Source organism: Rhinolophus sinicus, chromosome 5, assembly GCF_057876585.1.
Source record: "Rhinolophus sinicus isolate RSI-liver-muscle chromosome 5, RSI-T2T, whole genome shotgun sequence".
Classification (NCBI taxonomy): Eukaryota; Metazoa; Chordata; class Mammalia; order Chiroptera; family Rhinolophidae; genus Rhinolophus; species Rhinolophus sinicus.
In genome coordinates, this window is record NC_142505.1 from 95797266 (window position 1) to 95811388 (window position 14123).

Here is a 14123-nt window from a genome sequence, read left to right on the forward strand (position 1 = left end):
ATGGCTTAAAACAATACTAAAAATAACTATAAATGAAATGTTTAAAAATCACATTGAAACAGCTAATACAACTGTAGGTGACCAAACAAATACGCACTTTTCACATAGCAAACATACACAATAAAATAAACTGGGGGTGGGAGGAAAAGACAGAAGGGGAAAGCAATGTACAAATTCCAAAGATAAATACATTATTTATATGGATATTTTACAAAATCCCCTTTAAAACAAAAAGCCTTTTAATTAATTTTGCAAGTATGTGCAAGCTAAAGGTAGTGAGCTTTTTTTTTCCTTTGCAAAATATGCAGTAAAATCTTTTTGTGATATTGAAAAACTGTCTTAAGACATTAAAATGTATAAATAGAACAACAACTTTGGCAAAAAATCACAAAAAATCTACAGTATTTATAACTACATACAAAAACACAACAGCAAAGAAAAAATATCAGGCAAATGCATCCTCATAGCTTTGCTGCATCTTTGCTATTAATTCTTATTTTTAAGAACACTTCCCAGATAATGAGAGCAAAAATTCCCATAAAACAGAAAACTATGTTTGGGAGGTCTCAACCTTCTTCTCCTTTCTCCCAGTTTCCTTTTACTCTTAATTCCAAAGCACTGAACCTATCCTTTTCATCGATTATGTTACAAATGTCAAGGTCGACTGATAGGGCCCTATCTCCAATGCGAAATCAGAAATACCTGCCATCTTGCTTTTGTCAGCTTTTGGAGGACGGGTATGAAGTCAGCATTTAGGATGAGTAAACTTTAAACTTGTAAATGGCGGAGTGGAAGTGGGATTTGGCTTGATAACTGGAGGGCGTACGATGGAATTCTGTGCCTGGACCCTGTTCCATGAAGTATCAAAGGAGATTCTCACACAGCAGTGTGCCACCAAGCTCTCAAGAGGCCATCGGCTTCAGAAGAAGTTGACATAATAAAAAGGGAGAATGATATCAGGTTTAAATATGCAGTTTTAACAATCTGTCTAGAGGCACTGGATTTTTGAGTAGAAGGGAAAAATGTGATCACTTCACATCACTTTTAACTTTCCAGGCTGCATTTATTTACACAGTTACTTAAGACAACAATACAAAAGAGATAAATAAGCTTGCACTGCTAAGGGATGGCATGTTAAGTTAGATATGGAAAATGCACTGTCTGAGCTAACTACCATTTTGATATGCTTTAAGGCGCAAAAGCCGACCCTTAGTTTTCTAAAAAATCTAACTGGCATTCCTATTCTGTCCCATACAAGCTTTTTTTTTTTTTTTTTTTTTTTCCTTTATTTTTAACTTTTTTGTAAATATCACCACTTCATTCTTCCTTTACACAGCTTTAAAAACATCATAAATTAAAACATGGAGTCTTATTTATAGTGTCCCTTGTATACAGCTTTACGGTTTATAAAAGACAAATGACTGCAGAGTTAAGCTTGAAAAAAAAAAAAAAGAAAGAAAGAAAAAGTGGATTTGCTTTTCTCAACACAGAATAAATATATCCCCCAAACACCTGGGAGGTACGCTTTGACCAATACCCTGCACTGGCAGATCCCTTCCAATTTCAGTATTTGCAAGGTCGGTGATATTGTTTGTTTAAAAATCTGCAGTTATTGTGATTCCTCTTAAAAAGGCCTGAGTTAAAAGTTCCACTCTGGGACTTGTATCAGATTACTCTCTGTAGCAGAATCCAACCTCTTCATTAATAAAATTCTTCAAGGCAATTCTTTCACATGGGAGGAACAATCATGCCAGATATCGCTGTGGAAGGAGAAGACAAAAGTCAATGGTTTTGCATCAAAACTTCTCACTGAGGGGAAAAAAAAAAAAGATGGGAAAGAAAAAGAATACACCCACACACCACTATGTTGGTTGACTATTAGCCACACATGTGCTCTCATCTTCCACGGGATGAGTTTTTGTATAAAATATACATGTACTTTAGTAAGATGATAATATATCAGCCTGTGTATTTGTCTTTAACAGAACCGAAGATCCTAAACGTCCCTCCAAATCTGATTTCAATTTTAAAACATAACTGGAAAGTTGCATAGTTTGAATACCACTGGGAAAGTTGCAGCACCCAACCTTGCAAAACAGTGAGAATTTTCAATTTGTCACTCTTTTTATTTTTCTCCCCCTCCTCTTCACTTTCAAAATATAAAATGAAAACTGGTCTAGCCTAACTGCCAGCACTTTCTACAAAACACTATGGCTCTTTCTGTGCTCTCTTTTAGCTCGAAGACTGATTCCCAGCATGGCAATCTGAGCGTCTTCATTTCAGTCCTTGTGCCCTTGGAGAAGGAAATGCCAGCTACAGCAGGTCCTGTTCACGGGGCACATAAAGATTCAAGAAAATATGGAGAAGGAGAAGGCAGGTTTGCATGAAACTCCAGAATGTCTTCTACACCACTGCTGCACTCAGGCTTCTGGAAAGGTCTGAACCTGTCCCTAGAAAATTGTAGCCTGGGAAAGCGGGGATGAGATCCTGGGAAAAGGGAAGGCTGTTTGAGTCATCAAAACTCTTTCAAAGCGTTCAGAGTCGGGAGGCTGCACACAGTGGTATTTAGAAGAGCATGGAACCCGGAAGACAGGCCTTCTACCTCTGGCTTTCCTGCTTACTGAGTTATGTCCCCCGGAGGTAGTTTCTTGTCTCCTGAACCTCTGCCTCCTCAGCTAGAAAATGCAGTTAATCAGTATTTGCAAATGCCGTGATATTGTTAGTGTTGTTGAAGATTTAAGTAAAATAACAGATGTGTGGTGGTTGGCCCGGGTTCAGCTCCTAGGAAAGACCTAACAGAGATTAGCTGCTACTATTTCTAACCCATCCTTTTGTGGCTAAAATAGCTGTGTGACCTTGTGTTAATTGTTTAACTTCTCTGGGCTGTTTCCTCTTATATGAAATAGGCACCATGCCATACAACACACTTCACGTGATGGGTGTGAGGAATAAAGGGATATCTATATGTCAATTGAAACAGTGTGGCAACTTTAAAATATGTCAAGATGAGAGCAATGCTTACATAAGAAGCAAGAGGCAGCCATCTTTGGCTCCCAATGATGGCTTAGCATCCTGTCAGGCAGAGAGAGAAAGTCATTGCTTTCTTTTCATTGGCAATTCTAAATTTAAAATAATGTTCTTGTCAGTGTTGACTGCATCTAGGAAGTGGCCCTTTTCAATTTCCAAATCTCATGTCTTTAAGAATGTGCCATTTAAAAAAAAAAGAAAAATCAAACCCCAACTAACACAAACCCTGCAGTAGACACAGGGAGGGTAGGCCAGCCTCTGAGCCGTGAGGCTCCCACACCCCTTCTGCTTCCCCTCCCCCACCCCTGACATTTTAGATTCAATTAAAAAAAAGTATTTTGCCAAACACTTTTTCCGTTAATTTTTAAACCCATCTGTATTCACAAGGAAATTTAATCCACATGTTTCTGATTCATTTACACGTAAATCATCCAAATGTTGTTTTGCAAGAGCCCTTTTGCAGTCCAAAAGCTCCTGGAGCCTTTTTCTTAAGCCCTCAAAAGCCATTTTTCTTAGAAACAGGAAGTGTCTCTTGCCAAATGCAGACCAACTTAAACCCCCAAAGATTTGGGATCAGTTGGAAACGCAGTCCCCCTAAGATTCAAGTGAGCCCTCGGTTTAACTGAAACAGGGAGCTCAGTATTGCAATCCAAGCCTTAACTTGAGAATTCAAGGTGCTGTAGCTCCAAAGGCAAGAAGGGCAGGAGGTCTTTGCATTGTGACAGCTCGGTAGGCTCTGTGTCCCTAGGGATATTTTCACTCAGGCTGAAGAGAGGTCCAGTCACCCTTATTAAAGGCAGGCCTTTCTGTGGGAGTTCTGAGCCTCTGGCAAAAGAAGCAAGTCTCCTTTTGGCTTCTACCAAAATTGAGTGTGTGCCTGGCAAGAAAGGGCAGTGCCCTATAGGATGGCCAGAGAATCAAGCAGTGTCAGCGGGGTGCAAAGCAAAATAGAAAACTGACAAACTTCCTGCCAATTTGGTCAGTGGGCTCAAGCCAACATTTATCAGTTGGGGCCTGAAAACATTTCATTTGGATGTCCAGAATTAAAACAACACAAAAGAATCTAAGCAGTGTTTTGGTACCTGACATAATGTGTTAAATTAAACCTGTAACACATAAAGAGAGTTGTAAAGCAAAGCTAACGCATAAGGTGGTTCTAGTCCTAACAGCTCTTCTTTCTTAATCTTCTCCCAGGGGTTATAAACTCCAGCACCCGGAGAGCCCAGGCTGGGGACGAAGTGCCCTCCCTGAGTAAGGATGGAGGTGACTCTGCCAAGGGCATGCCTTCTGTAGGGTGGGCATCGACTCAGCGCCCAGCAAATGCTGCCGTACAGGAATATCTGCTTACAGCCAACAGGTCTTCTGAATTACGTCAAAACAAGGTCAGGATGTGGATTTTTGAAAAAGTGAAATAGCCCTGTTTATACAAGTTAGCAAATAATTAAGATTAAAAACAAACCAACCACCTTCAGCCCCCTGAAAGTATCTAGGGGGTGGCTCTGGTCTGCCCATACTTCCCTACTTTTCCCTGCGGCTGGCCCCCAGACTTCTCTGAGAGTCTAATGGAAGCCACGGAACCTCTCTCCAGAAGAAGATCCATATGTACCTACACCCAGAATTTTGCATATTACACCAGGGGGTTACAGCTCCCTAAGTCTCACCTGCAACTTCCTAACCTCCAGATGCAGAACCCTTATTGATTAGTTAATTTGGGGAAAAGATTACTTTTTGTGGCCTCTGAGCTTAAGCACCTCTAAAGAGGCCTTTCCATAAACAAACGGCCCTGCAGGACTGTGGAGAAGCTCCCAGAGTTGTTGGGAGCTGTTTTTCTAGTATCTGTGCTGCAATCCTCAAGATTACTTATGTGGGTGAGAGGGATGGGTGTTTGAAGCTTGGAATGTTCCAGAAACGCCGCTGGCACAATGACTTGCCCAAGTGGGGCCCATGAAGATTTCCATGAGGACACGATACTCTCAAACAGCAACATGTGCCAAGACAACACAAGACCGAGGGGACTCTGCCTCCTTCCCTGGCAGCTGGGTGACCACCTTCTCTGACAGAAGCTCGGAAAACTATTGGTTGGAAAGGCAGTGCTTTTTTCAGTACGGTTTTCCACATTTTGGAAAGAACAAGACAAAAATGGAAAGTTGTGCAGAGCTGGGGGACTTGGGAGCGACCGGGTGGAAGGTGAGCTTCCTTGAACCCACACCTGAGTAAGAATGAGGAGCTAACCAGGAACAAAGCAGGCCAGAGCCTGCTCAGATTGACCAGATTTGTTACCGGACTGCATGATGGCCAGCCTCGCTTCAACAAAGTGGGGAAAGAAAAAAATCAGTATGTGGGTACACTTTTGTGAAATCAGTCTGGCCTTTTGTTTTTAGTTTTTCACTGCAGAGACTGTATAGGACATGGTAAGGGTTAAAAATCACTGCACTGGGGCAAGTTCCAATGGCATGGTGACAGCCTACTTGGGGTTGACTCTCTCTTGATTAATGAAGTCCTCTGAGACCTGAAATTGCGCAGAATCCCTGCTCCAGGGGGCGTTGGCTTTAGGGGAAGAGAGAGGTTATCTCCGTGACAATGAGCATGCTAGGTGACTCAAGTCCTTGACTCAGAAAACAGACACACTTGGGGAGTCTAGAATCAGGATTTATCAATGAGTACGTCGAGAAAAATGAAAGAAAATGTCTCTGCATTTTTCTCTTTAAATCAGAAACGCAGTTTCATTTTTCAAAGTTTTTCATGGGCTGTTCATTGGTCATAACATTTGGAAAAGGGTTCTGTGAGCAAAGAAATTGAGAAAACTAAATGGAATTATCTCTTTTTTTTTTTTTTTGGTTCAACTGCAGGATGTCTCGGAGCCTTTAACAAACATAGGGGCATCACGGATCTCCAAGACAGCGATTCAGTGAGCACCACTTTCTAGATTTGTTTGACCACCACATTTTAATTTTTTTTAACAAAACATCTTTTGCAACTCCAGAAGTGCTTAGATAGAGTTGCTTTGTCCTAAAAACAAAAAAAAATTCTCAGAATTTTTGGTAAATTGTCAAAGGTTTTGCCTCTCTGGGAGAGAAAGGCAGTTGGAATCACAGTAGAAACTGTGAATTATAAAATACATGTAAAGAATGGAGCTCATGACCTTCAAGTAAGATCGTCCTTGTTTAACCTTATTTCTGCTGTTTGGCACCTGTGCGCCAGGACGCCAAGTGTACCGGTTACTGCACACGCCGCTTGGGCTCAGGTTAACCTTAATCCTTCTCCTTAAAAGGCCCCTCCGCCCGTATCCCTGTGCCCAAATCCTACTTGCTCTTCATCCAAGGCCCAGTTCAAAGGTAACCTTCTCCATGAGGCCCTTCTGATTTCTCCCTAATTTTTTCCCTCTGAACTTCCGCAGCTGGGTGCTCAGCCTCTCCCAGACAGACCTGCCTTCTTTCCTGTGGTGTTGTGTTTTTCCTAATACAGGGAACGTTTGTAAGGTCAGGATTTTATAGTCTTCAGGGGCCTAGCCCAATGGCTTGACTCTAGCATGGCCATATGGCACACACAGGGTTTTACCCGGAGTCAGGCTGCCTGGGCTTTAGCCCCAGGCTCCCGCTACTTGCTAGCTCCATAACGCTGGTTGAGTTACGGCTGTTAAGTGTCCGTTTCTGCATATAGGAAATGGGGACAATAAACTGCCTACATCAGAGGGTGGATGGGAGATTGAGATAATGCAGAAGCCAGGCTGGGAACAAACCCTCCCGTGTTGGTGCCTATGACCATCCTCATCACCATCATGTGAGATGACAGTGCTGCTTTCTTGGGGAACAATGGGGAACGCAGTCACTAGAGGAGGCTAAGAAAGGTGTGCTTGGGATAAGGTCTTTAAGGACTTGGCTTTGAAAACAAAGCAAAACAAAATAAGGCACAATTAGCGGAGTGGTAGTCGGAGGTAATAGACCTTTAAAACACTTAAACAGCCTAAATGTGTCACCTCTAATCTTGTTTACATGGTCAATTTGCTTAACCAACTCTTCCTTTGTCACTTGTCCCGTCTTAATGATCGCAGTGCTGAACTAGGGGAGTCTAAATGAGGTAGGTGTTACTGTAACAATGGAATAAAACACTGCAGAGCTTCTTACCCCAAGTTTATAACCCACCTATGTCCTTTTTTATAGAAGAGATGAAGTTTAGAAAGAGAAAAGTAATTCTTCAGTTACAGGTCTAGGAGCCCACTGTCAGACCATCACTTTTCTCAGGGGAGACCCAAGGCCCCCGACAGGAGCCCATTTAAGGCTGCTGGGGTCGTGTGCAGAGCGGAAAGGAGCCCTTCTGGGCACACGGGCCCTGCCTGGTGAGTGTCCTGGTTGGGAGTGGAGCAGGCCGGGGGCAGGAAGAAAGATGGCTTTAAAAAAGATGGTGTTCAGTTCATTTGACTAATTTCTCTCCTCAGACCTCCTCCACTGCCAGCCCTCAAGAGCGGGGACGTTTGGGACATGCCAGTATTGGAGAAACAAAAACCAATGGAAAGAATCTCCTGGACACAGCCTCACTCAGAAGGAAAGGGCAGTGACGTCCACAATAGCAAAGCCAGACAAAGCATCTTCCTGAGTGGGCCCTCAAACCCTCCCCACTGTTTCGCTGCGTATTAGAAACGTGATGGAGGGCTGGAGAGTCACAGGTAATTAGACGCGGGCGACAGTCTCTGTACTTTAGGAATCTGTACAGACTTGCATTAGAAACGCCCTGAGGGTGACAAGTGCACAAACTTTGTAGGTGTCCCTGTCTTGAAGCCATTTTGTCATTGCTTAAACATACACACAAACGCACACACACCCCTTACACCACCAGATGTTCCAAAATTGGGGTCTAGTCCCTATTTTCGGACCCTTCGTGCGCCCTCCTTGGTCTGCCTGGCACGGAAAGACACGGAGCCCCACTGAAGGACGGCCCACTTAAGTCATGTCGGCTGGTGACACAGCTGCTGACTTTCCAAGAGCCATGGGCCTTTTCTTCCCAAGCATCACCCCTCAGCTGTGGATTCCAAACCTCGTTATACCGTGTTCCTGACAGCAAATCTGTGTTCGACAAAGGTGGTGATCAAATATAGCGGATTTCTGCTTTCCATGTTTTATCCTTATTTAAACCCGTTACTAGTTATGCTCACTTAAGCATTATATGCCTAGTTTGCTGGGGGTGTACTGGGAGGGACAAAGCATTATTTTTAGCTGATAAAGAGTGGAACTTGCATGAATGGGTGGCTCCCTTTTGTGGGGGTGGGCACTTCCTATCATGAATAACATTGCCTGAAATGTAGCTCCACAGTCAGCTGACCTTCCTCTTCCCTCTAAGAAGAGGGGTTTGCAGGGTGGTTTGCCATGGGCATGCTGCGCTGGGCAGCGCTGCCGGCAGGTTTCTGGGGAACGTTGTGCCTAGCCCTTCTGGAGTCCGAAAGGCATAGTGATAAAGGGCTCAGGTCCTGGACTCACACGGTGTGGATTCAGTTCTGGCTCCATCATTAGTAGCTGTGTGACCTTAAACAAATTGGGCCTTAATTTCCCCATCTATATAATGGCAATACTCCTGACTTCACAGGGTTTTCAGGAAAATGGATGTAAGTTTACATTAACGTAAAGCATCGGCACACAGTATATGTGTATATTTAAGTATAAATAAAAATACACATACTTATACATAAGAGATGTGCCAGATGTGGAGGCTGCCCTCCTGACCCTTCCCGACACCCCTGGCTGACCGCCATCCATGAAGATGGGTGTGCCCGTTGGTCACTGAAGGAAGGTAACATGGGGAGCTCTGTAGGCCCGGGTGGGGGTTAGGGGCACAGACCCTGCTGGGTTTACATTCATCTCCACCATTTACTGGCTAGGCCTGTGGGCAAGTAATTACTCTCCTTATGCTTCAGTTTTATCATCTATACAATAGAGGTCACATTAGTCCTATTTCATCTGTAAGTTGTGGGGATTAAATAAGACAAGGCGTGCTCTGTGCTTAGCACAGTGCTTGCTCAGTATTCAGTAAGTGGTAGCAGATTATTTCATTGATGTTATTTCCCTGCTACCTGCCTTAGAAATCCTGGATACATCCTGTTTATTCCCTCTGAGTAATAAAGTGCTTGGGAGCTAGAAAGAGGAGATGAATGTTTGAGCGTGAGATTGAAACCAGCTTCTGCCACATGCCAGCTGTTGGAAGTCAAGCAGTGTCATCACTTCCCTAACCTTTAGTTTCCTCCTCTATAAAGTGGGGCCTATGAGTACCTGTCACACAACCCTGCTGTGGGAGAATGAATGAAAATGTGCGGGTCAGCACCACAACACAATGCCAGCACAGAAGAAAAATGAGAGAAATGGTGGGCCCGTTCTAAAAGGGTGGGTGTTTTCTCAATGAAAGAAAGACCACCTCAATTCTTGGTGACTCTACTATTTTCTATATTCCAGGATGGGGAAAAGACTGAACATTTCTAATCTGAAGCAGAACACTAGTTCTGGGGTTTCTGGTTCCCAGTAGTCAGTCTGGCGCACCCTTTCCCCATTATCAGCCCCACACACATTCACTCTGACACAGGCAACAGGAAGGGAAGGTTGAGTGACCTACTTCAGGAGAAGGCCAGTCCCGGGAGAGACCCTGCAGTGGAGAACTTGCTAGAGTCCACAAAAGACTGGTCTGATTATGGCGACCACAGGGAATGAGAGAGGAGAAAAGAGAAACGGTGGCATTAGTAAGTGGAAATAGTCATCTCAAGCAAATCCCGGGCCTGAGCAGAATTGCTGGAGTTGGAAAGAGGACTGCTGCTCAGGCAACTCTAGCAAAGGAGGGATGTGTAGGGCCAGGGGCCAGGGCTGAGGACAGAGAACACAAAGGAACAGACGAGGGCAGAGAGAACAGGCAGGCCGAAGGCTGATCCCCTCAGCAGCAGTGACGTACCTGCTTCAGGCCCTGGGAGAGTGAAGTCAGGGCATCTGGCTGGCCCAGGTGGGGCTTGGGGCTTACCTTGCAGGCTGTTCCCATTGGTGCTGGTGCAGGTGGGAGGCGGGGAGGTCTGGGGTCTGACGACTGGTGCGAAAGCACTCTTCTGTTTCACGGCTGAGACCATGTTGGCTGGTGAGAAGGAGAAGATGCCCGAAGAGCTGCTGCAGTTGGAGGGGAGGCTTGTGGAGGAGGCCATGGTGGGGCTGGATGGCACGACTGGGAGGGACAAGGGGAAAGCAGAAATCAGCACCTCTCCTGGCATTCTGACACAAAGCGGCTCAGACCCGACCCTTCCCCCGGCCTCCCTGCTCAGGCCACCCTTCCAGCAGGAGCCTTCTCTGAACTCTCAGGATCTTGTCCGCTTTCATCCTTTGGTACTTGGGACGTGCTGCCTCTTGTGGGTGGTGATCTTTTATGTGTATTGTGGGCCTACTATGTGCCAGGAGTCTTGTTAGGCACTGGGGTGACCCAGACCAGGAAACACAGTGTTATTATAAAGGGGGATAGAATAGCACAAAATACCAACGAAAACGAGCATGGCTGGCTCTGTGGAGGCATGGAAGGGAAACGAGAGAAGGCTTCACAGAGCAGGTGTTAATATAAGCATTCCAGGTGGGGCCTCACCTAAGGTTCTAACAAAAGGGTTGGGGGATACAAGAGACAGGAGGAGGCCAGCCTGAGAGGGCAAGGTCATCGATGGAATGAGAGGTGTGAGGAAGAAGGCTGATAGAAGGCAACACCAGATTCCAACCGAAGGCACTGGCAGGTGGTGGTATGTGTCCCTTCTCTCCTCATGAGGCCATGAGTTCCTTAAGGATGTGACTGTACCTGAATGCTCCACAACACAGATATAGGTAGGCAGGAGGCAAGGTGCCTACCACGTGCAACATTTGGGGCTAATGCAGAACTATAAGCCAAAGTTCCAAATTCCTTATATACCCCACCGGAGCAGTACACAAATGTTTGTGAATTAATAAGCAGGAGGCTAGGAGCCTTGCGTAAATTCTCACGGTCTGGTAGTAGCAGGGATGTGGATTATCAATGACAGAAGAATTAACTCAGGCAATTCAGAGAGAGAGAACACCTAGCTGCTTGGGGATATGAAAGAGTTTTGTATACCCACAATCTGTACCAACCATGGTCCTCTCAGCCTGGCCTTTCACCTTTTTACTAGTTGCTAGTAATCTCTTGGTTACTTTAGGGGACAGAGACTTGGCACACACAAAGTCCTCTCACTCAAGACTAGTACTTTCATCGACTTACCTTCTATCTCCACCATCTCCTGAGGGAAAGTACGAATGCTGTCCAATTCAAATTCTTAATTCAAATTCTAGGTATTTCCATCTACTGTATTACTGTTCACATTGTTATAAACATTCTATGTTGCTTTATCATCCACAAGAATCTTCACATCTTTTTCATCTTATGTGTCACTGGCCAAATAAGCTTAAGTTGGGGTCTGTTACGTCCTTGTTACATCTGAGCAAACTGAACAAGCTGAAACTCAGAAAATAGTTCCGTGCCTTGCCCAAGGGCCACAGCTAGAATGTGATGAAGCCAGGAACCAAACCCAAATTCAGCGCCCTTTCCACTACACTACCCTGCAAAGGAAACAGAGCAGGGGGAAAAGCCTCCTTCCCATGACCCCACCAGAGTCCCAGTTGTCGTTCAGGCGGCCTTCCCGTTGGCCTATTGGCTTTAGAAAGTTAGAGAAGTGGGACCCAAATCGGTCACAGGCAGCAATGACCATCAGGGGGAAGTGACCCCTTGCCATCAGTTCTCAGCACTACACCCTCCCAATGCACTGCATGCCTTAGAAAGCAGAACACAGAGCCACCATCCTCAGAGTTTTCACAAACATTTTCTAAACTGTACCTTTTCTTTTAATGAGGCCAGCATTTTTATACATCTCTTAGGATTTGTAAATGTGAAAATATGCTCAATAATAACACCCATTTAAATTGCAAAACTCCTGCACTGGAGGTTTGATTTTTAAATATTCGTAGATTTGAAATCCTGCTGGTTCACTGAGGAAGGCAATTAATCTCGTTGGCAAACGTGATCATTATGTGTATTTAGAGGTGGGGCGTTTGGAGGGGGTGGTTAACAGAGGACGGGGTGAAATATTGTCCAGCAGTTCCATTTGTTATAACATTATCAGTTATCAGCCCCCACACCAGAAAGTGTGTTCACCCGTGGAATGTCTTATTTTATTTTTTATTTTGTGGGGGATTTTTCAACATGAGTGGTATATGAATAATTAAATAGTATGGAGGCAAAAATTCAAATCAGCTGGGCTTTGTGTTTATTGTTTTACTTGCATTTATGCAGATAAAACCGTCCCATCTGAGAGCCTATTTGAGAATTTAATACTATATTTGTGAGCACTGAGGAAATCAATTAATGGAAATTAAATGTTCGAAGTCTCACAGTCTGACAGATGCAATCTCAGGCTGGAGTCGCTTGGTGTCTGCACAGGCTTGAGAAGACAGAGCAATCCAAGCCCTTAAATTGAATTGCTACCATATAGCAATTAGTTTATTGATTTAATTAAGAATGCCACCTTTTAATTTTCAGGTCATGATTGAAACATTTTCTGATTGAGTAGATGGGAGAACACCGAAATGATAGATCTGTGAGGAACAATCTTCCCAAGAATCAAAGTCTAATGTGAAACTGGCCCCAATCGCTGACTCCTAAGCAGACAAACATAATGTAAACAGATTATTGGGGGGAATTTTAAATGTTCAACAACTACCGATTCCAAAGGAGAAATATAGCGCACACTGAGCATAAAAAATCACCCAGAAAGCAATAGGCCCTAAGTATTACTTTCAGAAATAACTTCTTTCAAAGGCCAACAATGGTCTTTCCTCTGTCAAAGAGTTGGCACACTCCACATTTCCACTAAAGACAGTGTAATTTCCAGGATTTCTAAGCCAAGATTCGTTCTTAAAAAATCATGAGTATTCTTTCATTTACAACACAACATCTATCACTCTACAAATATCTAAGAGTTTGGCCACATTTTGCACAACAGAAGAGTCACCCACACTGTCCAAAAGGAACTTGGTTATTATCTGTGTAAAAATCTTCAGAGGAAGATCAAGACTGTAGAGACACGTCCCATGACATTTTATAGGTAAAGATGCCAGTGCACTGAGGTTGTTTAGATGCAACCTAAATGTTGTACCACAAAAAAATCCTTTAAGCTAAACTTCTTTAAGACAGAGGTACAGGCACCAAACGACATTCACGCGCGTGTGTGTGATTGTGCCAGATTTTTGGAAAAAATAAAGTGTATTTTTCCTTTTTTTTTTTTAAGTACATATCAAACATAAGGGGGGAAAATTCCGAGCATTAAAAAAACAAAGGAGTCATATTCCTCAAGGGAGGGAGTTAAGCTTTAGACTGTTGTGAATTAATAAGCAGGAGGCTAGGAGCCTTGCGTAAATACTCACGGTCTGGTAGTAGCAGGGATGTGGATTACCAATGATGGAAGAATTAACTCGGGCAATTCAGAGAGAGAGAACACATAGCTGCTTGGGGATATGAAAGACTTTGGGAGACTCACGCTCTCTACCAACCACATCCTCGCAGCCTGGCCTTTCACTTGTTGCCAGTTGCTAATAATCTCTTGGTTACTTTAATACTATGCTGCTCCACAGCACCACTTACTATTATCATTCCATCATTATGATTATCACTTAGATTTATTGAATGTGCCTCTCATGGGCGACGCACCAGGACAAGCATGATTTCACGGAAGTCTCACGACAACTGTATGGGGTGGGTGCTAGTTCCATCCCCATTTTACAGATGAGAAAACTAAGGCTTGGAGAAGAAAGGAACTTGCCCAGGACCAGCAGTTAGTAACTTCTGGAAGCCGGAGTCAAAGCTATCTCCATCTGACTCCAAGCCTGGCTTCTTGCAATGACATCGTACTGCCGCTTTGGGTTGCAGCAAAGTTTTGACAGTTAGGGAGGCCTCAGGAAGAGGGAGGTGAGCAAGGGAGGGCAGATATTTCCGTTGGAGACAATATGGCCTCCAATAGCATCCCCTTGCTCAATGCATGGAAAGATGGGGGGCCCTCAGTGGGCCACACAGTACGACACCGAGTTCTTTGA

General features: G+C 44.1%; 1 protein-coding gene across 8 annotated transcripts in view; it reads right to left on the minus strand.

Annotated features, from left to right (window-relative positions):
* Positions 1–1038: 1038 nt before the first annotated feature.
* The window catches only part of EBF1 (EBF transcription factor 1), a 375520-nt gene continuing 362435 nt past the window's right edge, over positions 1039–14123 (minus strand). For 4 of the 8 annotated variants that reach the window (XM_019740480.3, XM_019740489.3, XM_019740473.3 and 1 more), the window contains exons 15-17: positions 10018–10212; positions 9622–9690; positions 1622–1760 (exon numbers count right to left, since the gene is read on the minus strand). In XM_019740480.3, the coding sequence (XP_019596039.1) occupies positions 9623–9690; positions 10018–10212 (263 nt within the window). In that variant the 3' untranslated portion in view covers positions 1622–1760; position 9622. Of the gene's footprint in view, positions 1761–9621; positions 9691–10017; positions 10213–14123 lie in introns of all 8 variants that reach the window. The other 4 variants (XM_019740508.3, XM_019740527.3, XM_019740498.3 and 1 more) reach the window with 3 other exon arrangements.